This window comes from Mastigoproctus giganteus, chromosome 1 (genome assembly GCF_048544385.1).
Source record: "Mastigoproctus giganteus isolate SK-2022 chromosome 1, ASM4854438v1, whole genome shotgun sequence".
Taxonomy (NCBI): domain Eukaryota; kingdom Metazoa; phylum Arthropoda; class Arachnida; order Uropygi; family Thelyphonidae; genus Mastigoproctus; species Mastigoproctus giganteus.
Window position 1 is genome coordinate 63,519,431 of NC_143575.1, and position 27,938 is coordinate 63,547,368.

At 36.6% G+C, this 27,938-nt stretch overlaps 1 protein-coding gene across 1 annotated transcript; it reads right to left on the bottom strand.

Moving 5' to 3' along the window:
- Nucleotides 1–2,527: 2,527 nt before the first annotated feature.
- On the bottom strand, nucleotides 2,528–26,602 carry SerRS-m (Seryl-tRNA synthetase, mitochondrial). Its single transcript, XM_090380381.1, has 3 exons — nucleotides 25,945–26,602; nucleotides 17,613–17,797; nucleotides 2,528–3,124 (listed from the first exon to the last, which is right to left on the bottom strand). The coding sequence occupies exons 1-3, from the start codon at nucleotides 26,578–26,580 to the stop codon at nucleotides 2,596–2,598; spliced, it is 1,350 nt and encodes a 449-aa protein (XP_090236507.1). The 5' UTR covers nucleotides 26,581–26,602; the 3' UTR covers nucleotides 2,528–2,595.
- Nucleotides 26,603–27,938: the final 1,336 nt, after the last annotated feature.

The following is a 27,938-nucleotide window of genomic DNA, read 5'->3' on the forward strand; positions in this document are numbered from 1 at the left end:
ATAACGTATGCTGACGATGTGAAATTATTTATCATGTCCAAAGACCACGAATCAGCAAAAGGTATCTGCCAGATGGCGAATAGCACAATCCAAGAATTTGAGAGCTACCTGGATTGCATTGGGTTCCGTATTAATACACAGAAGTCTGCCCAAATGACCATAACTTACAAACAGAATAAAAATGACATCTCCATCTCTGTGAACGGGTCTAGTGTGGCAAAAGTGCACTCTCACCTGGACTTGGGTCTTAAGTGGGATGACAGACTCACCTTTGCCCAACACTTTGCCCATATGAAGACAAAAATATATGCTGCTTTATGGGCTACTAGACAAGAACTGGTAGGAATTAGGGATCCTCGGCTAGCGACTAAGTACATTTTAAAGTGTGTCCTGCCAATTCCAATGTACACCTCTCAAATCTGGTCCTCAGCTCCAGATTCACATTATAAGTCCATCCTTGGGGTAGAGTACTGGTTCTTGTGATGGCTTAACAGAGTTGCTGACCACCCTTTTACTATCTCAAGGGCCATTCTCTACTCAAACCTTGGATGCAACTGACAATTAACACGAACATACACTCTCTCGCACAAATGCTCACAGCCAGAGTGGATGACCCAGCTCCGGATAATATTCTAATCAAACCATGTGCTCCTGCTAGATGTTGCGGAGGAGTAAATCATCCACTGCATCCAATCCTGAACAATCTTAGTAGCCTGCAAAGATTCTTCCCAGCAAATGCAGCAAAAATATTTAACTCTCTACACATAGATGCCAAAAAACTCTGTGAGGATGTAATATACCGGAAAGAGATCTTCCAGGATTCTTATAGACTTACCGAAATATGAATCGGCTGCAAAGTGACAACATACCAAAGAATTGTGAGTAAAAGTGAAACTTTCTGCTTTAAGAACAATAATAATTTGGTAAGCTATTGACTGGTAAAATATACCTTCCCTAACAGTTGTGTAAATATATAAGTTATATATGGAATTACTGAATTGTAAATATATGATTTGTATAATGTATGTACAGAATCATTAATGTATAAATACTGTATATATTAAATATAAAATGTGTATATAATATTTCAGGACTACATGTAACCCACTGCCTGTAGTATCTCGTACCCTGACATGTAATTAGCACCCTCCTGGCACTTTGCCATTCTAGGGTGGTTTCCTTTTGTGGAATAAACATATAATAATAATAATATTCATGCAAGATGGTGCGCCACCCTAAATCCACCATTGTGTCCAAAGATTGCTAAGGCAATACTTTACAGACGAATGGGTCATCAGCCGTTGATTCCAGACATCTTAGCCACCCCGATCACCGGACCTCACCCCATGTGACTTCTAGTTGTGGGGTTTTTTTGAAGACCAGGTGTATTGGGAAGGATGTCAAACTCTGGCAGATATGAAGGGCAGATATGAAGGACAGAAGGACACTGAAATAGGCAGCACTGCCTATTCCAGTGTCCTTCTGTCATGTGCTGCCTATTCCAGTTGACATGTTACATTCTGCTATAGAAAATGCTGTTTTTCGAATGGAAACTATTGTTGACCAAAATGGAGGACACATTGAACAACTGTAGTGCTGTTCAAGTGAATTGTATTGCCACAGCACCATATAGTGACAAATTTTGTAACTATATATTTTTTTTTCAATAAATGGCGAGCGCATTCTTTATTGTACCTGTTGTCCAAATTTCTCTTCAGTAAAAGCCTTAGGACTTGCTCCAGAGCCCTCTACATAGGGATACTTTAATTTTAACAACCCTATATATCTATAAAATTTGCAAATACATTTTTACAGACTTTTACTAAAATTATTCAGAAAGCCTGTATTGCACTGAAAATGTCTGTTTTCAGTTAAAACTATTATTGTATTATTAAAGTGAAAAATCATTAAAGTGTTTTAAAATTATGAAAAATACAAGACTGAATAGGAAAAGCACAATTCTTACAAACATCAAATCTCATTTATACATACAGTAAAACCTCAATTTAACAGACTATATGGGGGGAAGCCTGTCTGTTAAACTTAAAAGAAATACATAAATATGCTGAAGTTGTTAGAATATTATGAAAGTATTGTACTATAAAATTAAAACATTAAATATTGTATACAGTCCTGCATTTTATTGTATTTTCTGTGTATGTGGAGTAGAAGAGGCTGAGGTGTAATTTTCATGGATTGAAACTTCAATTTATCAAAAATACTTACTCAGATTTACATACTTTCTCTTCTATCCTTCTTAGACACCATTATGAAAAAGAAAAATGGAGATGTAAAGTTTAGAAATATAGCACTTTGCACCACACTTCTGGTTTATAATTTCTCTGTGACAGAAGGAACTGTAAACATGACTTAGGTACAGTATTACAACAAGTTACTTCAATGGTCATAAAACAGAACAAAAATGTTCTTGCAGGATTTCATTTTTTATATCTGATTAATGGCTGCTGTACTGATAAACAAAGGAAGACCAACTATCTCATTGGATGCAAATTAAATTTGCTCTATTATGAAAACACTAAGTGATAATAAATACTATTAAACTGAAGTTTTACTAAATTTAATATTAGTTAAAAATTAAAGTTCGTAATTTCTCATGTGTGGTTTATCCTTTTTCACTATCCATTCCATCTTCTCCCTTTTCTTTGATGGTATAATGACTTTTTGTCCATTCATATAAGGCTGCAGTGCTTCTGGAACTGAAATGCTGCCATCTGAATTTTGATAGTTTTCAAAAATGGCCAGTAGCATCCTAGGTATAGCACAAGCTGTGCCATTCACTGTATGTACATATTTAGTTTTTGTGCTTTTGCTATCCAGCTGATATTTGATATTTAGTCTCCTGCTTTGATAATCAGTACAATTAGTAGCACTAGAAATTTCTCCATAAGCATATCTTAAAGGGAACCAGGCCTCAATATCAAATTTTCGATAAGCAGAGCATCCCAGATCTGATAATGGCATATCCAGAACCTTAAAATGCAAACCAAGCTCAGAAAATAACACTTTCTGAATTTCAAGAAACTCTTTCAACAGCAGTTCACTTTCAAATTCAGTTTCATTTGCTGTCACACCAAACATCTCTACTTTTGTAAACTGATGCACCCTAATAAAAAAATTATAAAAAATTTATAAATGAAAAATGATATATAAATAGGAGTCTATCTATAGAAAAACAAAAATGTTATATTCTAAAAAAGCACAGTTATCGCAGTGTAATTTAGACAGTAAAAAAAATTACATCAGACTGGATTGTTTTAAGATAAGTGCCAATGCAAGCAAAGCCATGAAGCATTGGTGTATCATGTCTGTAAATTATATATATTCTAGGCTACCATTTTTCAACCTTTCTTTATAACATAATCCACCTAAACAGTATAAAAAAAAAAAAAAAAAAAACCCACAACCTATCATTTTAGAAGCCTTCAAGATTTTTTGCATTTGTGTAATGTTGCATACAAAATATAATGGTGTCAGGTGAAAATTAATTATTACCACCAATACTGTGCAAGTTTAAACACCACACTCCAGGTGACAGGGCTGTAGTGGTCTATGAAAACGAAGGACTACACAGATATGTGTATGAGCAGTGGTATATTATTCAGTTCCTGAATGCAAAGAACACATTGTGCATATTGAGAATCACTGATGTTTAAATAACGCTTTTGGAATTATGGAAGTTGACACAAGAATAATTGAGCAATAGGTTAGGCATGTCAGTGATGGAGGTTTTTTTTTTTTTTTTTTTTATGTGAACCCCAAACACGAGAGGTATTAGAACCTATAGTACTTAGTACCGTGCTTGGGTTGGAGGTTGAGAAGACGAAAGAAGATATTTGTTGACATTGGACTTGAACTTCTGTAGATTGTAATTTTCAGGAAACACGTATGAAGGAAGGTTGTTCCAGAAAACGGCAGTTGAATGAATAAATGAGGAAGATGAAAAGTTGGTTCTGTGGGTTTGAAGTTGGACAGTAAATGGATGTTGGCTGGTGGTGGCACGTGTTCGGACTATTTTGAAAGAGAGAGCGGGAATTATAGAAGCCAATTCAGAAGAACAGTGCCCATGGAAATATCTGTAGAAGAGGCATGCAGCAGAAACAGTACGTCTATGAGAAAGCGAGTGGAGAGACTCTGTTAGAGATGAATCATTAATTAACCTAACTGCCCTCTTCTGAATGGAATCAAGAAGCCTGAGAGAGGTTTTGGGGGCACCGCCCCAAATGTGGGAACAATATTCCATGGCAGGGCGGATTTGCGATTTATACAGAGTGAGCAGCTGTTTGGAAGAAAAGTAACGCCGAGAGCGAAAGAGAAAACCAAGTTTTTTAGATGCAGAGGAAGCAATATTTGTAATGTGCTTGTGCCAAGAGAGATTAGAAGTCAGGGTAATCCCCAAAAGAGATATATCCTTTTGCCTAGAAATTGGAGTGTCACTAAAGGTAAGCATAGGAGCAGAAGAATCCTTTTTGCGAGATATAAGACAAGACTGAGTTTTAGAAGGGTTGAAATCAACTAAGTTGTCTTTGCCCCACTGGAGAATTACCTGAAGATCGGCATTTAAGGAATTGGTAGCAGATTTTCGAGAAGTTGAAGCTGATTGAGCAGGGCAAGGTTTCTCAAAATGGAAAGTTGAATGCAATGTGCTATCATCGGCAAAACTATGGATAGGATTTCCAGTCAATGGAAGAAGGTCATTGATATACAAGAGGAAAAGAGTGGGGGAAAGAACTGAACCTTGGGGGATACCGGCATTAGTGGAGAAGTTAGAAGACAGAGAGCCATCTACCATCACCCTCAGTGAGCGATCAGAGAGAAAACTGGATAACCAATTACTAAAAACAGTTGGCAAACCATAAGATGGAAGCTTGTTTAGAAGACCTTTATGCCAAACACGATCGAAAGCCTTTGAGATGTCAAGAGCAACTGCTTGTGTTTCACCGAACCTTTCCATTGAAGTAGTCCATAAATGGGTAACATAAGCCAGAATATCACCAGTGGATCGACACCGACGGAATCCATACTGGCGATCGTTGATCAGACGGAAGGTTTCTAGGTAGTTTAAGAGTTGGCGGTTAATTGATTTCTCCATTACTTTAGAGAGAGTAGAAGTAATTGCAATGGGACGATAATTGGATGGGAGGGATTTGTCACCCTTTTTAGGAACTGGCTGGATATGAGCAAATTTCCAAGCAGAAGGAAAAACACCTTTGGAATAAGAAAGTGAAAAAAGGCAGCAAAGAATAGGAGTAAGTTCAGGAGCACAGATTTTGAGAACAAGTGGAGAAATACCATCAGGACCTGGAGCTTTCTTAGCATCAAGATTCATCAAAATCTTTCTGATATCCTTTTGACGGAAGACCACAGGAGGCATTGAATGGACCGTGTCGGGAATGGTGGGAGGTGTTTTACCAAGTTCATTAATACATGAGCTGGAAGAAAAATGGGATGCTAGCAGGTCAGCTTTATCCTTGGCTGAAGTGACAACAGAACCATCTGGTTTGAACAGAGGTGGAAGCAGAGATGGGCAAAAGTTGCGGCCAATAGCTTTGGCAAGAGACCAGAATGCTCGGCTACCATTAGGGCAAGAAGCAAGTTTTCTACTCTTAGCCTGTTCAAACTCTAGTTTGGACTGATTAATAACTGCTTTACAATTGTTGCGAGCTTTGGTGTAGGCAGAAAATGAAACTGAAGAATTAGAAACAAGCCAATTACGATATGCAACATTCTTCTCTTGAACAGCCTTAGCACATTTATTGGAAAACCAAGGTTTAGATAAAGGACGAGATTTTAAAGTGGAGTGTGGGATAAAGGATTCCATTCCTGCAAGAATAATTTCACTGACACGATCTGAGCAAACGTTGACATCAGGAGTTTTGAAACAGTAATCCGACCAAGGAAAAGAAGAAAAGAAGTCTCGCAGGTCATCCCATTTTGCATTCTTGTAATGCCAAACAACACGAGGTTGGGAATAGCCATGAGATAAAGGTTCCATTGGAGAAGAGACAATCACCAAGTTGTGATCTGAAGTGCCTAAAGGACCTCTCACTTCGACCGTGTACTTAGAAGGGTTGTTTGTGAGAAAAAGATCAAGCGTATTGGCTGTATGATTAGGATTGTCCGGTATTCTTGTAGGTAAATGAACAATCTGTGCTAGGTCATTAGTAATTGCAAAAGCCTCAGCATCTCGACCTGCTGGGTCGGTGTGACTAGAAAACGAAAGCCAGCTGGAGTTGTGAACATTAAAATCACCAAGGAAAATTACCTCACTGTTAGGAAAGTTGGACTGGAGAAAGTCAAGTTGCAACGAGAGGAAGTCAAAGAGCTCCAAGTGATTAGTGGAGTTGGGAGAACGGTAGAGACAACAGATGAATTTGACACAATGAGGTAGAGAGATTTTAAGCCAGAGAAGATCAAAGAGAGGAGATTCCAAATTGCCAAGTCTCTGACAGGGAATATCAGAACGGACATATGCACAAGTACCACCTTTGAGGCGAAAGGAATCATACAGCGAATAATTTGGGCATCTGAGATGAACAGTAGTTGAATCAACCGCTAACTGAGATTCTGTCAGTGATGGAGGTGATGATTTTTGAAGGACACTCCAAGGTAAAACCATTCTTGCACTGTGGCAATGTTATAAAATAAGGAAAGAGTGGATAAACTGATTTATGAAAACCAACGCATTAAGATTCAGGAAATGTGTGCGAGAGTAGTAAGTGGCTTTAATGCACTGAAAACACTTCTGGACAATCTGGGAACAGAAATTTATGTGCCAAATGGGTTCCACAAATCTTAATGGAGTATCACAAGGTACAGAGAGGGTGCAGGTTTGTACTAATCTTCTGGTGCAGTAAGTGGCAACACAAGGATTCAATGATACAAATTAGGAGTTATTGTGGATTTCCTGTAAAAGGGGAGATATGATCAATTCTGCTAGATATGGGGAGACACTGAAGACAGGTTGCGAGAGAGAGAGAGAGAGAGAGAGAGAGAGAGAGAGAGAGAGAGAGAAGAAAGGAAAATTCGTTGGCAACACAATACCAGACTTCCATATCAGTATCCTGACCAGGAAGACCACTGGTTGACCGGTGGATCGTTCTGCCCACATATCCCTGTACAGTTGCAGCCTTGCATCATCAGATTTTTACCTGCCCTATGAAGGATAGTATTTGTGGGGAGCACTTTGCCAATGATGATACTGTCACTGCAACTGTCAAAAAGGCAATGTAGACTCTGGTTCAGTGGTGAAGAAAACACATACAAAGTGATGTTGAATTCATGAAAAAATAAATGCAAGTACTTGAAGTACATAAAACAATTTAAACTGGAATACCTATAGTGGCAAAAAAAAAATAAAAAATAAAAAATAAAAAAAATCTGTAGGCATTAATTTTGAAGTGACCCTCGTATTTCATCATTCAAACTGTTCAACAGTATTTACAGCAATACTATGTATATTCATTCATACATTACATTCATTCATTAATTTATAAATTCTTCTATTAAACTTTTAATAATTCTATCTATATCATTTTATAGGAGGGTTACATAATGAACTTCAACTATGAATTAGCTGAATTCACATTTGTTAAACACAAATTCAACAACTGCATTTACCATAATATACAGGTAACCCTCGTATAACATGGTAGTTTGGTTCCTACAAAATCTAGTGGCGCCTCTGTAGCCAGGTGGGCAGAAGCAGCACTGCGTAGCACATGCTTCTTGATTAGACCGGGGTTCGAGCCAGTGACCACCACATACGGAGGATGCGGAAAGGTCAGGGAATGACCACCACATATCCCCGGAGCAATATGGCCTTAGTTGCTAATGCTCCTAAAAAAAAACCAAACACCAAACAAACAATAAAATCTAGTGTAATGTGAAACCGTGTTATACGGGACTAAGAACTATGCAAGTAAGCGTAAATTTATTTTTATTTTGCTAAATGCAAAATATTCTTCTAATTTTCACGTATCATTTAACTTTGTTAATTGGTATGGTAATAAAATTAAATTTGTGCTTTATATCTAAGCAGGGGTTCACTGTATTTTGTTGGGAGATCCCTGGGTTAGATTCTGTGCTATTGAACTTGTGCTTGTTTGAGACCATAAAAAATTGTGACTTCAAAGCGTGCAGATTGTGACAGAGAGCAGAAGGTACACGAAATCTAGATGCTGCAGAAGAGATTGTGCTTAGCAGCAATGAAGAGAAAGAAAATTAAATGAACGTGCATTATCTGACATGTAAGTATCACAGTTTGTAAGGTAAGACATTTGTTTAGTTATTACAACTTATAAAATTTATAACTTTATAAAAATAAAGTTAAAATATTAAGTTATTACTACTATAAAAATTAAGTTTCCGATAATTATAAAAAAAAATGGTGTACTTTTGTTAACTTTTGGAATGTAATCCCCTTTTTGTACAGGTTGTTAGTCCCATAAAATATGGTTTCACTTTACACGAGATTTTGTAGGAACAAAACTACCGTGTTATACGAGAGTTACCTGTGTGTGTATGTGTTTTTTTTTTTTAGGTTGTTAGCGCATAGGATTCTGTGGCCATAATGCATCTCCCAAAGTTTTTGCATTTTACTCTGATCCAAGCCCGAGGCGGGATTTGAACCTGCAACCTTTGGGTTGCCAGGCAGGCACTTTACCCACCTGGCTAGCCCGGTCAGCGTGTGTGTGCGTGCGTGCGTGTGTGCGTGTGTGTGTGTGTGTGTGTGTGTGTGTGTGTGTGTACACATACATACAGTTGGACCTCCATATAACGAAATTGATTGTTCGCTTGAAAAATTTCATTATACAGAAATTTTGTTATAAAGAAATATGACCTTTTCAACAATGAAAAATACTGTAATTGAATTCAGAAATATGAGAAATAAATCAGAAATGAATAAATTTTTTAACATTTCAAAACAATTAATTTATTAATACACACATATTAAGTAATTACTACTTACATGATGCGCACAATATATTAGTATACTTTTAAGAATGTCGTAAAATATTTGGTTATTTTTTGTTGTACACTGGATTTTACTGTACATTGTTCATAAAAATGTTCGCATTTGTTTAAGAACTCAAATATATTTTCTGGCACATTTTCTTCATCCTGAAGGCCTCGACACAGTTCCAAATGCTGCCAACATTTCATGTTTGGAAGGTTTAATATTGCATTCATTGCCCTCATTTTCATCCAACTCATCATCAATATTGTCACTAGTTCTTTGAATACTCATCAAAATGTTGGAGTCACTCGGATATTCAGCTACTATGCATCGTTATCAACTCCTAAAAATTCTTCAAGAACAATTTCTGCAGTGATCGAACCTCTCGCTTGAAGTTTGTCCCAAGATTGCTCAATGTCTTGTAGCAGTTCATTCCTCTCATCCCTGTTAACTGGCATTTTAGCAAAACCTGCCTTTGCGAAACAATTCTTAATCGTTGTTTCCATCACATCTTGACTCCACACTTTCGCCAACTCTGATATGCACATCTGCAAATCTACAACAGAATCTATAGGCTAGTTGGTTTCTATTCTCAGTATAATTTTTTTCAGTATGTGCCTTCAGTAGTGCATTTTCAAATTCTTGATAATGCCTTGGTCCATTGGCTGCAGTTTAGACAAGGTATTAGGAGGGAAGAAAACAAGCTTCACACTTGTAAGTTTCGAAATTACTGAGTGAAGGTGGGCAGGGCAGTTGTCGACAAAGCGATTTTTCTGTTTTCTTTCATCATCTTTCTATTGAAATTTAAAATCCACTGTTCAAAAATTTCACTTGTCATCCAAACTTTTTTGTTGTAGTTGTAGTCCAACTCTAACGACTTTACTCCTTTGAAACATCAGGGTTGTTTACTTTTACCTATTACCAAAAGCTTCAGTTGTTCATAACCAGCCATATTTGTACCAATCAAGACTAATTCTTTCCTTACTATTTTTACCACCTACACATTTGTCACCTTTAAAAGTCAGTGTCCTGTTTGGCAAACATTTAAGAAACAGACCTGTTTCATCAATGTTGAATATGTCTTTGGGCTTGTAGTCCTCCATAATTTTTTTTTCAAAACTGTTTCTTTCCAATGTATACAGTCTTTTTAAATTACAATCCCACTTTCACCAGAAATAACTTTTTCGAGTAAGCCATGGCACTTTTTAAATTTGTCTAGCCAACCAGAACTGGCTTGTTAAGTTTTAAGTCCCAGAAAAGATAAGTACTCCGTAGCCTTTTCTTTTATTAATGGCCCTGATATCGGCATGTTTTGGTCTTGAATGAACTTCACCCACTTAAAAACTGCTTCATCCACATCTTCATAATTTTGGCATAATTTAGCACGCTTCAGACTGGGTCCCGTTTCCTCAAACAGTTTGAGAATCGAAACATGGTTTTTCAGAATGGTTGACACACTACTGGCAGGGATACCAAATTTTAAAGTGATTTCTTTTTTTTTTAACGCCCTGATCTACACTATTCCACTTTTTCCACTACACTCAAGGATTTCCTCTTAGACATTGTAAGGTTACTCTCCAGCAGCAAACAAAACTGATTTATGGACAACTTGTACCTACCATACAGAGACAGGTGAAATTTAGTGAAAGTATGGATGACTCATTTCTGCGAAACAACGGATGAATTTCCGAGATAAAGGAAAATCACTCTCTAATAATTCTCTAATAGGGTGATTGCAATAGAAAATAGGTTGACCAGAGCCAATGTCCATGTCGGTAATATGACAATCTATGCCAATGACTGTGGACACACAGATAGCAGTTTCCCAGTGCGACTTCTCAGTACGGTAAATGCTTTACGGGCAACACTAAATTTTGTAATGCTCTTAATGATTATTATTTGTATCAACATGTCAGGCAAAGTACTAGTGAAAATAATATTCTAGACCTGCCTGTCACCCACGAACCAGATGAAATAACTGGGCTAACAGCACAGGAATCGGTAACAGGAAGTGATCACAGAGTTCTAAGATGGATGATGAAGAGAGGTAGCAGTGGTTAAAAGCAGAGGAATGGGTTATAATTTCAGGAAAGGAAATTAAGACTGATTGAGATGCTATATGGTCTCTATTAACTGAGTAGATATCTCACAGAGTGCGAATACAATTGAATTATGATTAATCACAGAAACCTTGAATGCATATATACCATTAAAAAAAATACTCCATGAGGAGGAATCTAAGTTGGATGAATAATGAAGTTGCCAGGTTATTTGAGCAGAAAAAAATGGCATGGAAAAGTTATAGGGCTATAAAAAGTACTGAAGCCTATAATAGCTACAAATTTATCTGTAACAGTGCTACGGAAAAGGTTAGGCTGGCAAAGGCAGATTATGAGAAATCGCTGGCAAAGGGTGGGGATAAGGAATTCTTCACATATAAATGCAAAGAGAAGGGCAAATCAGATCAGACCCATACGTAATGGTTGTGGGATAGTATTAGATACCCAAGCTGATGTAGATGAACTCAACAGTTACTTTGCATCGATATAAAAAGAAGAAAAACCCTTCAATGTCAATAAGCAATTATGAGAGTGAAGTTGAAAAATATGTAATTATTGATTATTTAATGAAAAAAATTGAGCCTACAGGTGAGTAAGGCTGCCGGGGTTGATGGCATATACCCTATAATTTTAAGGGAGGCGGCAAGTGAGTGCATTGAACCATTAAGTCTAATTATGAGAGCATCACTGGATGCAAGAGAGAGATTCCATTGGATTGGAAAAGTGCTACTGTATTGCCAATACATAAAGGCGGTTCTGAGTGTAGTGGGAAATTACTAACCAGGCAATCTAAGTTCAGCAGTAAGGAAAATCAAGGGTGGAATTCAGGATCATTTATATATAAACGGAATTCTGAAGGATATACAGCATGGTTTTGTAAAGAGAAAATAATGCTTAACTAATCTGGTTAGCTATTTTGAGAGAGTCCCTCATGAGCTGGATTTAGGGAATAATTTTAACAATGTTTATTTAAATTTCAGCAAATCATTTGACTCAGTCCCACATGAGGAGGGTTACTTTATAAGTTGGAACAGGTTGGAATCACAGGAAAAATCCTTAGATGGATAGCAGGATGGCTTCAGTGCAGGAAGCAGAGAATTGTGATGAATGGTTATTCTTCGGATTGGGTTAAACTGAAGTGGGGTTCCCCAAGGATCAGTTTTGGGACCAATGTTGTTTTTGATTTTCTTAAATGACATCAATGAAAGGATAGGGGGCATGATGTCTAATTTGCAAATGATGTTAAGATCAGTAGAGTAGTTAATGATCACTGACAAGCAGAGCTTCTTCAGAGTGACCTGGATAGACTTCAGGGATGGTCAGAAAAGTGGCAGCTATACTTTAATCCAACAAAGTGCAAGGTCTTACACCTGGGGAAAAGTAACTTATACACTTGGTGAAGCTGAACTAAAGTCAATAGTGGAAGAAAGGGACTTGGGAGTTAAGATACAGTAAGACATGAAGTTCTCCAAGCATTGTAGGCAGGTTGCAAGGAAGGCCCATGGTGTCCTATTGATGATTTATCAAACATTTGCTAGTAGAGATAAGGACGTCATAATCCCATTATATAAGGCTATTGTTAGACCACGATTGGCATATTGTGTTCAAGTGTGGAGACTACACCTAAAAAAAAGACGTCGACCTACTTGAAAGAGTCCAAAGATGGGTAACTTGCCTAGTGAGATCGGCAAAAGGGCGTACATATGAAGAAAGATTTCGAATATGTGGGTTGCACAGCTTGGAAATTAGGCACCTTAGAGGAGACTTGATTGAGGTGTTTATGGCTCTGAGAGGCAAAAGTAAAATGAATGAGGACAAAATTTTAAAGGTTATAAATGATTCTATAACTAGGTGCCATAAATTCAAGTTACGAGGAGGAGGATGTTTAGACTGGATTACAGAAAGTTTTATTTTAGAAAGCAAGTTATAAATTACTGAAATAAGTTACCTACATGAGTGGTAAGGATAGGCTTTTCTATGTAAATATATTCGTTTATTACAAAATTCAGTTAATATGTATTAAAAAGTTCTTTTTCACCCCATGAGAAATAAATATTGTCATTTTGTATGTTTAATACAAATCTTGGCAGAGCAATCCAATTATTGCCCCCGGCCACCTGGCTCCCTACTTCCCAAAGGATGGCACTGACTTGTTAGAAATTAGTTTTGTGTAAACAAAATCAGTTTATGGTAGCTACAACATCAAGTGCACTTTGAAAAACATCTCTCTGAAGAATGAGTTGTTAAATTAACAAAAGAATAAAAAGTTTTTCTAAGTTGTTTACATGCACTTCCTCACTCTCCACGGGAATAAGGTCAGTTGCAATTGTTACCCCAGTTCAAAGAGTCTTTTGCTATCGTATACAGCAATATCTATTTTTTGTGCCATTTTATCTGAGCTGACATCTTTTTTGGAACTTGTCTTTAAATTGATTTAAAATTTGTTTATATTAAATCTTATCTAGCTGTGTTATGGCGACAAAACATAGACCGACAGAATTAAGCCTGGAAATTAAACTAAAAATTATACAAGAGGTTGATAGGATGGAAAGAAGCAAAACGGACATTGCAAAGGAATACAACATCCCCTACCTACTTTATCTACAATACTGAAAAACCAAAAAAGACTTGAAGAAGTGCGTAACACTGGAGCAGAGATGAAAAACAGGAAACGAATTTGTGGTGCAAAACACGAGGAGCTTGAAACAAAACTTTTCGAGTGGTACCAACAAATGTGTGCATCTAATTTGCCAATATCAGGTCAGATTTTGCAAGAAAAGGCAAATTATCTAGCTCAGCAATATGGGATACTTCAATGCAGCAGTAGCTGGCTCCAAAGATTTAAAAACAGGAATAACTTGGTTTCATGAAATGTTTGCAGTGAGTCTGGATTAGTCGACAAAGAAAAGGCTACAGACTGGTTGTGTTCTGTACGGTCTATCCTTGAAAAATATGAGGCAAGGGATATTTTTAATCTCGACGAGACAGGCTTATTTTATAATTTGCTGCCAAACAAAACATTTGCTGTTCGAGAAGAGTCTTGTCATGGTGGAAAATTAAGTGAACAAAGACTCACTGTTCTGTTATGCTGCAATTCAGATGGCAGTACAAAACTACGCCCACTTGTGATTGGTAAGTTTTCCAGGCCAAGATGTTTTAAAGCAGTTAACCAACTTCCCTGTGATTATGAGGCCAATAGAAGTGCTTGGCTTACGGTCAAAATTTTTCAGTCTTGGTTATCAAAATTAGACAGAAGAATGACTTCAGAAAAAAAGGAACATTTTGATGATTCTAGACTGTTGTACAGCACATTCTGCCAAGACACTTAAGTTGACAAATATACTCCTGTTGTTTTTACCCTTCAATACCACCAGTTTAATGCAACCACTGGATCAAGGCATTATTTATAACCTCAAGAGAGCATATAGAGCCCGCCTGATAAGGTACTTGATCCGCAACATAGGAGGGAACAATGCAGCCAAATTGGAATGCCTTGGATGCTATCCGTAATCTTGTTATTGCTTGAGAAAGTATTACATCGTGTTATAATCAACTGCTTCAGAAAGAGTGGCTTTGGAGAGAACATCATCGAAAAACATGGTCCAGTAGACAAATGTGAGAGCAACAGTGAGGAATTTGAAGGAGCATATGAATTTTGTTGGCGAATTTGAAGAGTTTGTGAAGGTGGATGATGAAGTTTCTACCACTGCAATGCCAACACCAGAAGAGCTGCTGGGTACCAAACAAAACGATGCTGTTTTTGTTACCAGCGACAGCGAAAGTGAAGATGCGCACACACTGCCATCTAAAAAAGATGCCCAAAATGCATTGAACATAATAGAGAATGTCTTGGCCTGCAGTAACGTTGATAAAGAAACAACTATTGCATTTGATAACGTCTGTGCTGTAGTTAAAAATGCATATAGGACAACAACTGTTCAAACAACATTGGATTCTTTCTTTAAATTAGATTAATTTATTAAAAAGTTAATGGTTTGTATGTCTCCTTTTATAATTATTGTAATTATTTTTACTGTGATATTAAATATTGTATATATCAAAATATATACTGTACAATATTTTTATTTCTGTTAATATTGCTTTTCTCTTAGCTTATCATACAAATAAAATAAAATCTTTAAAAAATATGTTATTCCTATTACTGTATTGTTAAACAAGGCTTTTGTTTTTATTTTATTTTTATTATTTTATTTTATTAATTTATTTTTGATATTATTATTATTTATTATTATTCTTAGATATACAGTATGTACCAAAAAAATTATATATAAATAATAATAATAAATAAATAAATAATGGTAAAATTTTGACACTTTTGGGGGACCTCGTTATTACAAAACGTGAAAATTTAGGTCCCCTGAACTTTGTATTAACGAGATTACACTGTATTATCATTTTATTTTTTGTTATTTTATTTTATTATTATTATTATATATATATATATATATATATTTTGGCTGGTGCAACATAAGCCATAGTCTTCCTTGCACCACATGGCCATTGCTAATATTAAAAAAACAGCTTTTTAGGCAACAATCCCAGTCACAATGATGGGAAATATAAGTGTACCTATAACAAGCTAATATTTATTACATATGTTAAGTACATATCATTGTATTTAAAAAATAGTTATTAATATGTTTGTGTCTAGCTTCATATTTTTTGTAGTATGTGGTTTTCACTTCAAATATAAACATGGTCTGTATTTGAAAATAAGCTGGCCAGACTTAAAAAAAAAAAAATCACTGTAGGTGCTGAATTTATGCATTTTGCCATTAACAATTTCGAAACACGAACTTGTTTCTGTTTTACATATTTTTTAGACTATACATCATTGCTATTATGTATTTGTAATGTACAAAATCATTCATTTTGCGAGACATTCAATACTAGTTCACAGTATGTTAATTAATTAATTAATTAATGGTACAGTAGTATGTATTTAGTTTTTAAGGCGATTCGGTTGCCAAAGTCATATTGCTCCATTTATACTTCATATTAAAAAAGACTGGAAAATCGCAACACTCATACTGGATTTTTGATTCCATGATGCAACCTTTTATTTCTTAGGCAAGTTTGTTTGTTATTTGGTTTTTAGGAGCATTAGCAACTAAGGCCATATTGCTCCGGGGATATGCGGTGGTCATTCCCTGACCTTTCCGCATCCTCCGTATTTGGTTGTCATGGGCTCGAACCCCGGTCTAATCAAGAAGTGTGTGCTACGCGGGCACCTTCTTAGGCAAGTACGCTGCAAACCACATCAAAGTGGCAGTACGGTTCACTCTTTGGCTTAATGGCTGCTATCAATGTTTATACATAATAGGGATTACTCCTGAATACTTAACTATGTTAATAACTTTAAAAAACCAGAATTTTCAATAATTTGGCAGGTGCTATGTCCTGGAGGTGCCAGATTGATAAGATTCTACTGCATAAGAATATATATTATATAAGAATAGTTCTACCAACAATGGTTATAAATTACTTATATGTATGTGAAACTCACTGATTAAAAATAATAAAAAAAACAAGTTTTTCAAAAATATATCTTAATCCTAATAAAATATATAAGGTGTGGCCTTTACTCTTTTTTAAAATGTGGCATTTTATGCTGCAGGGGTAAAGGCCACCTTATATTTTATTGGAATTAAGATATATTTTTGAAAAACTTTTTTTTATATTATTTTTTATTTTCTTATTTTTTTATTTTTTATGAATAGAAATTTTCATACTTCTTTTATAAATAAAGTATGATTATGTCAAATGAGATTGTTTACAAAATTACACCCTTCTAATCATACAAAAAGTGGGGAAAAGGTCCGAAATCCGGGGCAGATAACCAATATATGACATGCAATGGCTGCACGGCTTGATAGATTTAGCTCAAATTTTGAGAGAATGCACTGTCACGCAAATTAGGAATATGTACAAAATTTCGGCCTTCTATCACAATTAGAAGTGACTGAAAAAGCGATCGGCAAATTTGATGACAGAGCCAGTGACTTAACATAAGGTATATAAAAAGGTTGAGAAACACTGATCCAGAATACAGTTACATGAAGACAAGAGTTGGAATAACCTTCCATTGCATGTATTTCCTGAAATTACAATCTACACAAACTGAAGTCTAATATTAACAAATATCTTCTGTCTTTTCCACCTTCACAACTCATGCATGGTACTAAGTAGTATAGGTTCTAATATCTTTTCATTACCATCCAGTGACATAACAGAATACAGCAGGTTTTCTCACGTTTTGAGAAAGATGAAAATGTATTTTTCTTCATTAATAATATAGAAAATTAGGTCAAAAATTATCTCCAAGGCATCAAATAAGGTCAAACATTATCTCTAAGGCATCAAGGATCTAGTTTTATTAAAAAAATATTAAAAAAAATTATTAATATATGGCACTTTAATTTCTATGAATTTCGGTGATTGGCTATTACTAAAATTAGTACTGAGATCATCTGATTCTTCAGTGATTAATGGAAAATAACTTCATCACGAAATTTTTATTTTCAATAATAGAAATTAAATGTCATAGCACATACCTATATATTCCCTTTTCCTTTTGCACTGTAGATAGTTCTCTACGAAAGCAACGGCTAACTGCTGTTACTAATTGGGGCAAATGATCCAGTGGTATACAATTGTTCATAAAATATCCAGCAAGTGACATTTCTGCAGTACCTGATAAACAGAACTCACCTTCTTTGCCAAGATTAATTTTATATATCTGAAATGCAAACATTTTTAATGATTAGCAATAGTCTATTCATATCATATATATGAAAGGGGGAAAAAAAACAAAAAAAAAAAAAAAACTGAGTTAACTAAACTTCTACTCAGTGAGGCTAAGTACACAATAAAAGTGCAGAGTTTCTGCCCATTTACAACACTAGTAGAATGTGCTCAGTGATCACTATAAAAACCAAAAAGCTCTTGTACAAACACCTATAAAATGTGTGCACAATGTGCATAAATTACTTGATCTTTGCAAAAACGCTTCATCTCTAAAGTTGAAATATTATCATTTATGAGTTGCGCAAATTTTGCATTATGAATGAATGGAGCTTTTCCAACTAGAAATATAGTGGTGGACAAAAGTTAAGGTACAGCTGAGTTTATGTACTAACTGTATCTCAATAAACTGTTCATAAGATCAAGTAATTGAAGCACATACACAAATTAACATGTGACAAATATATGTCATGATATATGTGAAGTCTGCAGACAATACGAAGGTTAGCAAGGTTGTAAATGACACTAACGACAGTACGCTGCTGCAACAGGATCTAGAAAAGTTGAGCAGATGGGCTGAGAGGTGGCAACTGAAGTGTAACATTGAAAAATGTAAAGTACTGCATATGGGAAGCAGTAACTCCAGAGTAACTACACTCAGGGTGGTAGACAATGAAAAGGACCTGGGGGAAATTGTGCAGTCAGATATGAAGTTTTCTGAGCAGTGCAGATGGTCTGCAAGAGTAACTCATAGTGTCTTGTCAATGATATATAGGATTTATTGTAGAAGGGATAAGAAGGTGATTATTCTCTTGTATAAGGCGATGGTTCAACAGTTGAGGATCCTGCTCAGGTGGCTAACAATCTAAACGAGTATTTTGCATCTACATTCACGCATGAGGAGTTATTCAGGAAGGAGAATGATGTAGGTAAAGTAAACATTGGCAGTGAGCTGGATGATTTTGTAATAACTGAGAGGAAAGTGGAGGAGAGATTGTTGAGGATAAACATAAAAAAGGCACCTGGGGTGGATGGGATCTATCCAGTTATATTAAAGGAGGCAGCAAAGGAAGTAAGCAAACCCCTAGCCATAATTATGAGAGCTTCTTTGGACTCAGGGGAGGTACCCATAGACTGGAGATGTGCAAATGTAACCCCAATTCACAAAGGAGGATCAAAGGCTGACACAAGTAATTATAGACCTGTTAGTTTAACTTCTGTTCCAGGTAAATTAATGGAGGCACTGGTTAAAGAAGCACTGCAGGATCATCTAGACAAGAATTCAGTTATAGCTCAGACGCAGCATGGTTTTGTTAAGGGCAGGTCTTGCCTGACCAATTTGATTGGATACTATGATGTAGTCACAAAAGAACTGGATGCAGGGAATAACTTTGATATTATATATTTGGATCTTAGAAAGGCTTTTGATACTGTTGCACATGGAAGACTGCTGCACAAATTGGAGCAGTGTGGCATTGGAGGCAAATTGCTGCTATGGATAAGGGGATGGTTGAGTGGCAGAAGACAGAGAGTGGTAATCAATGGACACTGCTCAACATGGACTAATGTTATTAGTGGAGTTCCTCAGGGTTCAGTGTTGGGTCCGTTGTTGTTTTCGGTGTTTATGAATGATATTGATGATGGGATATCAAGTTTAATGTCCACGTTTGCAGATGATACAACGGTTGGCAGGGTTGTTAAGGACACCACTGACGCTATGCTGCTGCAACAGGATCTGGAAAGGTTGAACAGATGGGCTGAGAGGTGGCAAATCAAGTTTAACATTGACAAATGTAAAGTACTACATATGGGAAACAGTAACCCCAGAGCAACGTATCAACTCTGCAGTACTACACTGACAGTGGTGGAGAATGAAAAGGACCTGGGGGTAATTGTGCAGGCAGATATGAAGTTCTCTGAGCAGTGCAGATGAGCTGCAAGAGTAGCTCATGGTGTCTTGTCAATGATATACAGGAATTTTTCTAGCAGGGATAAGGAGGTGATTATTCCCTTGTATAAGGCAATGGTTAGGCCACATCTTGAGTACTATATACAGGTCTGGAGGCCTCATTTCAAGAAGGATGTAGAGCTGCTGGAACGGGTACAGAGAAGGGCAACAAGATTAGTGAATGGAACAAAGGGTTGCTCTTACGAAGAAAGGCTTAAGTTTTGCAAATTACAGAGTCTGGAGACTAGGCACCGGCGAGGTGATCTGATAGAGGTGTATAAGGCTTTGAATGGTTTGAGCATGCTCAATGCCAATGGGATTCTTCATCTTGCTCAGAATAATCAGCTCAGAGGGCATAAATTCAAATTGAAGAAGGACGGATGTCGGATAGATGTGCGGAAATTTGCCTTTGGCCAGTGGGTGGTTGGTTGGTGGAACCGACTTCCATCACTTGTTGTTGAAGTTGATAGCCTAAACAAATTTAAGGCTCAACGACAGGTATTTTGAGCGAACGGAGGGGTGAAATGGGAGTGGTGTGTTTTTTTTTTTGGCTGATGCTGAATAAGCTTGCTTTCTTGCATCATATGCCTCTACTAATGCTAATGGTCAGGCCACACCTTGAGTACTGTATACAGGTCTGGAGGCCTCATTTTAAGAAGGATGTAGAGCTGCTGGAATGAGTACAGAGAAGGACAACAAGATTAGTGAATGGAACAATGGGTTGCTCTTATGAAAGGCTTACGTTTTGCAAATTACAGTGTCTGGAGACTAGGCAACTGTGAGGTGAGCTGATTGAGGTTTATAAGACCTTGAATGGTTTGAGCATGCTCAATGCTGATGGGATTCTTCCTCTTGCTCAGAATAATCACCTGAGAGGGAATATATTCAAATTGAGGAAAGACAGTTGCAAGATGGATGTGCAGAAGTTTGCTTTTAGCCAGCAGGTGGTTGATTGCTGGAACAAACTTCCATCTGTCGTTGTAGAAGTGGATAGATTCAAGGCAGAACTAGACAAACATTTGGAATGAGTGGATGGGTGAAATGAGTTTTTTTTTTTTTTGGCCGATGCCAAAAAAAAAAAAAACTCATTCCTTTTTTGCATCATATGCCTTTACTAATGCTAATGTTAATATTTTTGCATTTTGAAATTACTTTTTAAAATATATCAAAATGCATCATTTTGCTACAGAAATATGGCTGGTTTTAAACAGCACAGTTCAACCACATATCAATCATTATGATTGTGCTGGTATACATGTACATGTGAGTAACGTTTAATGGCTCAATGCAACAGAAACACTAAATGATTCACTATAGTGGTAAGGTACTGGCAGAATAGAGGCAGGCCAATCACAAAAATAGAAAGGGTACTAAAAGTACATCCAGCAGACCAAATACGGAGGATGCGGAAAGGTCAGGGAATGACTACCGCATATCTCCGGAGCAATATGGCCTTAGTTGCTAATGCTCCTAAAAACCAAATAAAACAAACAAACATCCAGCAGAATGTCCCAAAGAGCTATACAAGGTGACAAAACCAATAGATGATTATGTGTCTATAACTGCCAGATAACAGAAATAACTCATTTAAGTAAACAGTTGCCTCAAGATGGAATATCTCCTGATGAGAAAGACCAGACCAGGAACCCAGACTAACACGAATATTCTTGTTTCAAGGGGCCCACAACCTTATTTTAAGGCTTCTATAAATATGTGCAAGCAAGGCACCAGACTACTTAAATCTGGAATTGCTGGTGAGCTGTATCCTATAGGCTGCTTGGGAGGGAGGTCTGTAAGCAAGACAACCAATGATTTGCATTTCTCTTTGGTGAACATGCCAACTGAACCAAAGAGCAAAACTATAATAATTAATGATAAACACCAGCCAAGAAATTGAACTGAAAATTTACTATAAAATAAAATAATATACAGTGAAATGTGATGAAAATAAAAACACTGATTAAATTATAGTTACAATATAATTAAAAGCAATAAAATAAAATATTCTAAAATAAACTGGGTTAAAAAAACTGACCGCGCCCATGGATTTTGGGAACGCAAGTGGCTCGAGAGCTTGCGAATTGGTTCATCCAGTCACAATACTATTAACAGGGACAGGGGGATCCGTTTACACCCCCTGTTTGAGGCAGTTGTCCTCAGAAGGGATGACCGTTTCTGTTTGACACGCTCCCGAGCCACTTCCGTTTCCGATACGCGCATGGAGGATGTAGATCATGTGTCTGATGATCATGTGCATGAGTGCCATGGACCTGCTACTTAAGGATGTCTTAGCACTAGTAGTATGCTGTTGAAGAAGGAGACAGCAGTTCTCCGAAAGCTCCAGGTTTCATTGTTTTTATCGCTTTTAACCCAGTTTATTTTAGAATATTTTATTTTATTGCTTTTAATTATATTGTAACTATAATTTAATCAGTGTTTTTATTTTCATCACATTTCACTGTATATTATTTTATTTTATAGTAAATTTTCAGTTCAATTTCTTGGCTGGTGTTTATCATTAATTATTATAGTATGGAAATTCCCAGCCCCATAGGCCTGTTTGAAGACAAAGAGCAAAAGTTAAATGTGATGTTCACAGATGCATTCATATTCAGTCTGCAGCGAGGATTCTCGATGTATCTTCATCTGGGTGAGGGGAGAAAAAAAAAGACCTGAAACCATTCCACAAATATCAGGGAAAGGAACCAATACAGAGAAAAATGGTGGGCATAATGTACATTGTAGGCACACAGCTGCACACCTCTGAGAGGAATAATTACTGGGAGATATGGGGATGAAATTCTTGACACATACATCATACTATTTAGGGGTGCAACAGACATCTAATTCCATTTAGTGTATAATAATGCTCTCCTTCCATAGAACAAACTGGTGGAGGGTATTATTATCCATTAATCACCTTCTTCAAGCACAATGTGGATAATTCTCAACTGGAATGCACTCCAAAGGACCCAGACTTGAATCCCATTCAGCATGTACAGAATTCTCTAGACAGACAATGCATAATAGCTTGTGTTACAGGCTGTTAGAAGTAACCATATCCCCCGTAACAGAGGATATAATCATCCCTGACAGCCTTCTCTGCTGAATATACACTTTCATGTATCTGTGGCCTAATATACTATTTCTGAAGTGATATTCTTTGTCTATAAGTTTCCACATGGTAATATCATCATAACATAATGCATTTCTATACTGGTTTACTGAATTTTAGCAATTACAGTAGAATCCCAATTTTAAGTTTTTTTGATTTAAGATTTTCTCACATTTTGCATGCATCTTTTATGGTTCTGGTTAAAGTCAGATGTAATTTCTCCCAAATTAATGTTTCTCAATTTAGTGTTTTGCTCATATTTAGAAACAAAAACACAGTCACTACAGAAAATGCACCTCCCCCAATTTAGTATTTATGCAATTATTACTAATATGTGCATTATTATTTACTCAAAGTAACCTTGCCTTTGTTTATAGATTTTGCATGTAGCAGCAACTGGATTCACATCATTCCTGGGCATTAGTAAGTTGGTAGTGAGTGGTAGTAACAACAATATTAATATCAAAGTGATATAAATACTGCAAGTAAATTTTTTTTTTTTTTAATAGCAAAATACAGTCCTGTTATATTCACATGATCCATTAATTTATTTTTCATAAATTGAATGAATTTTTATTGAGTTTTTTTTAATAAATTTTGAGTGATGATTTTGAGTAAAAACTTGTATGTAATGTACATCACAAATGCTGAAATGGCTAACTACTTTGGTCTTGTACTGTTGTCACTGAATAAAATTATATTACTCAGGGACAAAATACGGATGCAAAAAGCAATGTTAGGTGCAGTTAAAAAAAAAAAAAAAAAATCTTGAAGTTCAGAGCAAAGAGAAGATTCAGATGGAGTGCTTCTGCCAAATGAGACTGATAAAGTACCACAAGCAGACTTAACTTGTGAGACATTGTGCTTTTCTGCATCCTCATAACAAGATTATTTATTTCTCTGAAGTTAAAAGATATTTGCAAACATAATGAATGTATTATTATTAAATACTGTCAAGGACCCCTATATAATTTCACATGAAGTTCACAGTTTGACCTGTAATCACCTATATAGTTACAAGTGAAAACGGAGAATGCGGAAAGGTCAGGGAATGACCACCGCATATCCCGGAGCAATAAGGCCTTAGTTGCTAATGCTCCTAAAAAAAACCAAATAACAAACAAGTGAAAACCAACTTTATAGTTTTATCTTGCGTTTCTGTTAAGTTTTCAAACAATCTGTACTTAAGGACAGCTATTTTGCAGGGTGTCAAAAGTTCTTTAATGAAAATAATATTTTAATATATTATTGGACTTCCTCTTTCCCCTTCAAGAACAACTGCACAAGGCAGTGTTATCTATGGGTCAGAAAACTGCTAGCTTAGGGGGCAGAGTCAGAAATAGGAAATCCTATGCCTGGGGCAAAAGCGTTATAAGTACAGTACGCCCCCATTATATTCGGGTATTCAATCTTTCAGTAGCGTAACTAGGGTTGTCGATGCCAGGGCGCAACATGTCTTCCTAGCGCCCCTGATTATGATAGATAATTCTAGGGCCGGTTTTGGGCTGTTAGCCACCTGCATACTAGAGATATTTGGCCGCCCCTATCAATGCGGATAGGTAATAACGATATTTGGCCTCCCCTATCAATGCGGATCTGAAGTAATGATATTTGGCCGCCCCTATCAAAATGCTCACTCGGTAGTAACAAATTTTTTGCTGTGAAAATGTTGAAAACGGTAGACAAGAGAATTGATTGTTGGGTGAATATTTAAATTAATAACGTTTGTGTGCATTTATCTCTTTATTTAAAATTTCCTTTCAGTTCCGTCAACAATTAAAACAATGATGTAAGTATCACTTTAAGATTAACGTTACGGGAATAAAGACCCATTCACAATGAAAATTAAACATAACATAAGCATAAAACCTTGTACCTATGTTATTTAATGAAACCATTCACAATGAGTAAATTACATAAGTGTAACCTTAAACTTAATGATAAGATGTTAACATGAAAGTTTGCAAACTCCAAGCTTTTATGCTTTTGTTTACATGGTTTAAAACAAGACACAATCGTAGAGGTTATGGAAGTCCCATTGTTGAACCTCCTCTGGTTCAATGGATGAACCCACCATCGCCTGTGCTTTCACTTCTAAGTTTTCTGATGCAAAACACCTAGCATGTATGTTTCGGCGTTATTTATAACCATTAACTGCACAGCTATATCATACAAACATCAATTTTTGAAGTATGAAAGAAGAGCATATTGTGTTTCCATGGTTACCAAATATGTTTATGTTCAACAATCATGTTTATGTTCCCATTGTGAATGTTGGTATGACTTCTTAATTTTACGGTAACATTTGTTACGTTATTTTTATGTTTAATTTTCATTGTGAATGAAAATTAAACATAATTTAAAGAATACAATATTATTTATTAACAATGCCATGTTCGCTATTTCATCGCCGACCACAATATTAAAATAATATTAAATTACATTTTAATTTTATTCTTTAAAGTGCACTATCGGCCGCCTGCATGCATGCATGCATGCACTGCACGCCTACCAGAACCAGCCCTGGATAATTCCTTCGGTTTGCACCCCTGAAGCTTGGCACCCGGGGTTTCTAACTTGGGTTTCTAGGCCAGAAAATAGTACTCAGGATATTGCCTAATCATTATTTTATATATTGAAATAAGTATCATAGTCTGTACTGGAAAAATTTCTGCATAGCAATGGTGGAACTCTGTATTGTTGTCATGGCAACATTGGTGCAAGCTGAGGATTATAATTATTAATGGTACCTTTTTTTTTATCTTTAAGTTTGTTCCTTTCCACATAACATATTAATCTGGAATTACTTTTACCCAGAAGTGCAGAACAAATTATCCGAGAAATTTAAATTGTCTGGGTCTTGTTGATGCATCATTTCCTAGTTGGTACTAATGATTCTCCCCGCCCTTGTCAGTAAAACGTTTATTTCATTGACAAACTCTGATATCACTTTATGATACTTTCATCAATATATAATAATTTGCATGTCACTCACAACTGATTGTCATAAAATGTGTTATGTCTCAATACCACTAGTAACATGAGGAATTCGAAAAACAGCAATAACTATAATCATTACCTGTGTACGTTGCCCATCAGTTGCCATTCCGCAGCCCTGTATAACTGAAGGAGGCAAAATATCTGGAACAGACATTGGAATAAATCCTCTAGAACGGAGCCTTTGAAGAGTAAATTTGACCAATGCTTCCTCTAGTTCCGCCAAATAAGCTTTCAAGTAATAACTTCGGTCCTCCGCAATTAGCCCTAAGAACCGTGTACGAAATAAATTTTTGTTTAACTTCTCGAAACTTTTTGGAATAAATTCGAAATGTCTCTGATTTCCGATTACTTCCACAATAACTGGTTCGTGTGATTTGTTTTTTAAAACCTCAGGATGTGTCTTATTTGGAATTAAACTTGCTTCACGAAGGAGAGCATCTTCCAATTTTTGAACATCTTCTTCCGAAGATCTCATGTTCTCTTTTAAAGATTTTAATCTGGCGTACAGTTTTTGGACGTTCTCGATATTTCCAGTTACTTTTCGAGCTGCAATATTATTAGAAATTTCATATTCATTAGATGGATTACCAAGATACTGAAAATCAAATTCCGGACGCGGGGGTATAAATTTATCAATAATCATAGTAGCAACATTACGTACTTTATTATCCAAACGCCTGAAATACATATTTGAGGAATATTTCAAGATTAACATAACTAATAATATGTGATATAAAGAAATCGGAAACGAAATTATTGCGTAAAAAAAAACAATGTTTTTCCTTTATGGCACACAGAGATTTGTTTCATGGCATAAGAAACTAACATTCTGTCCAACCCACGTGCGACAGCAACACATCCTTCGTAAATACAACGCCGCCAACGAAGTTTGAAAAGTGGTGTACAACTAGCGCAACACAATTTTTTAATGTTGCAATAGTTCAAATTTACAACTTAAAAGGACAGTAGTCAAATTTGTTAAAATAATGCACCTAAAATCTGCAAGATAATAACAATAAAAATAATATAATAAGTTAAAATGAATAATAAAAATATAATAATCATTATTAAGGAATAATCAAATATTAATAACTGACCATCCCATGAACTTGTTAACAGTACCCATCACGGGGCGGGAATAACCTCATAAAGGAGATTGTTTTGTTTTGTTTATATATATCGATGAGCCAAAACATTATGACCAGCGAGTCGTAATGCAAATCGAAGCAACTGCAGGTGAACTCGGCGCGTGCGCAGGTCGGGTTACGGTAAAAAAAAACCTGATACGGAGCTCCGTTAACCAGTGTTACTCTTGTTCTTATTACGTAATAATAATAATATTATTATTATTATTATTAGCCATATGGTGCAAGGAAGCCTGAGGCTTATGCTGCACCAGCCAAAACCCAAGTTACCTTGAGAGAGAGAGAGAGAGAGAGAGAGAGAGAGAGAGAGAGAGAGAGAGAGAGAGAGAGAGAGAAAGGAATCACCAAAAAAGAGAAGATGATATCCAGCTGAGGACCCTGGGTGTGCCAAGCACATACTCACCAGATGTGAGCCCCTGATGGGAAAGGCAGCGGACTTAAGCGAGTTTGACAAAGGCCAAATTGTAATGGCCAGACGACTGCGTCAGAGCATATCCGAAACGGCACGGCTGTTGGAATGCTCACGGTCAGCCGTGGTCGGTACCTACGGAAAGTGGTCCCAGGAGGCGAAAGTCACGAACCGCCGGCGAGGTGTTGGACGACCACGGTTCATCGATGCTCAAGGTGAGCGAAGGCTTGCCGGATGGTACATGGCAACAGAACGGCGATTGTGGCACAACTCGCTGGTAATTGGAATGCCGGGAATAATGTGTCACAACACACAATACATCGAACCCTGCGAAAATGGGGCTGCGTAGTCGCAGGCCGCTCTGAGTGCCCATGCTAACTACGGTTCACCAGTGACAGCGCCTACAATGGGCACGCGAGCATCGAAACTGGAACTTGAGTGATTGGAAGGTCGTCTGGTCCGATGAATCACATTTCCTGTTGCACCATGTGGAAGTCTGCGCGGGTAGCACAGTGGTAT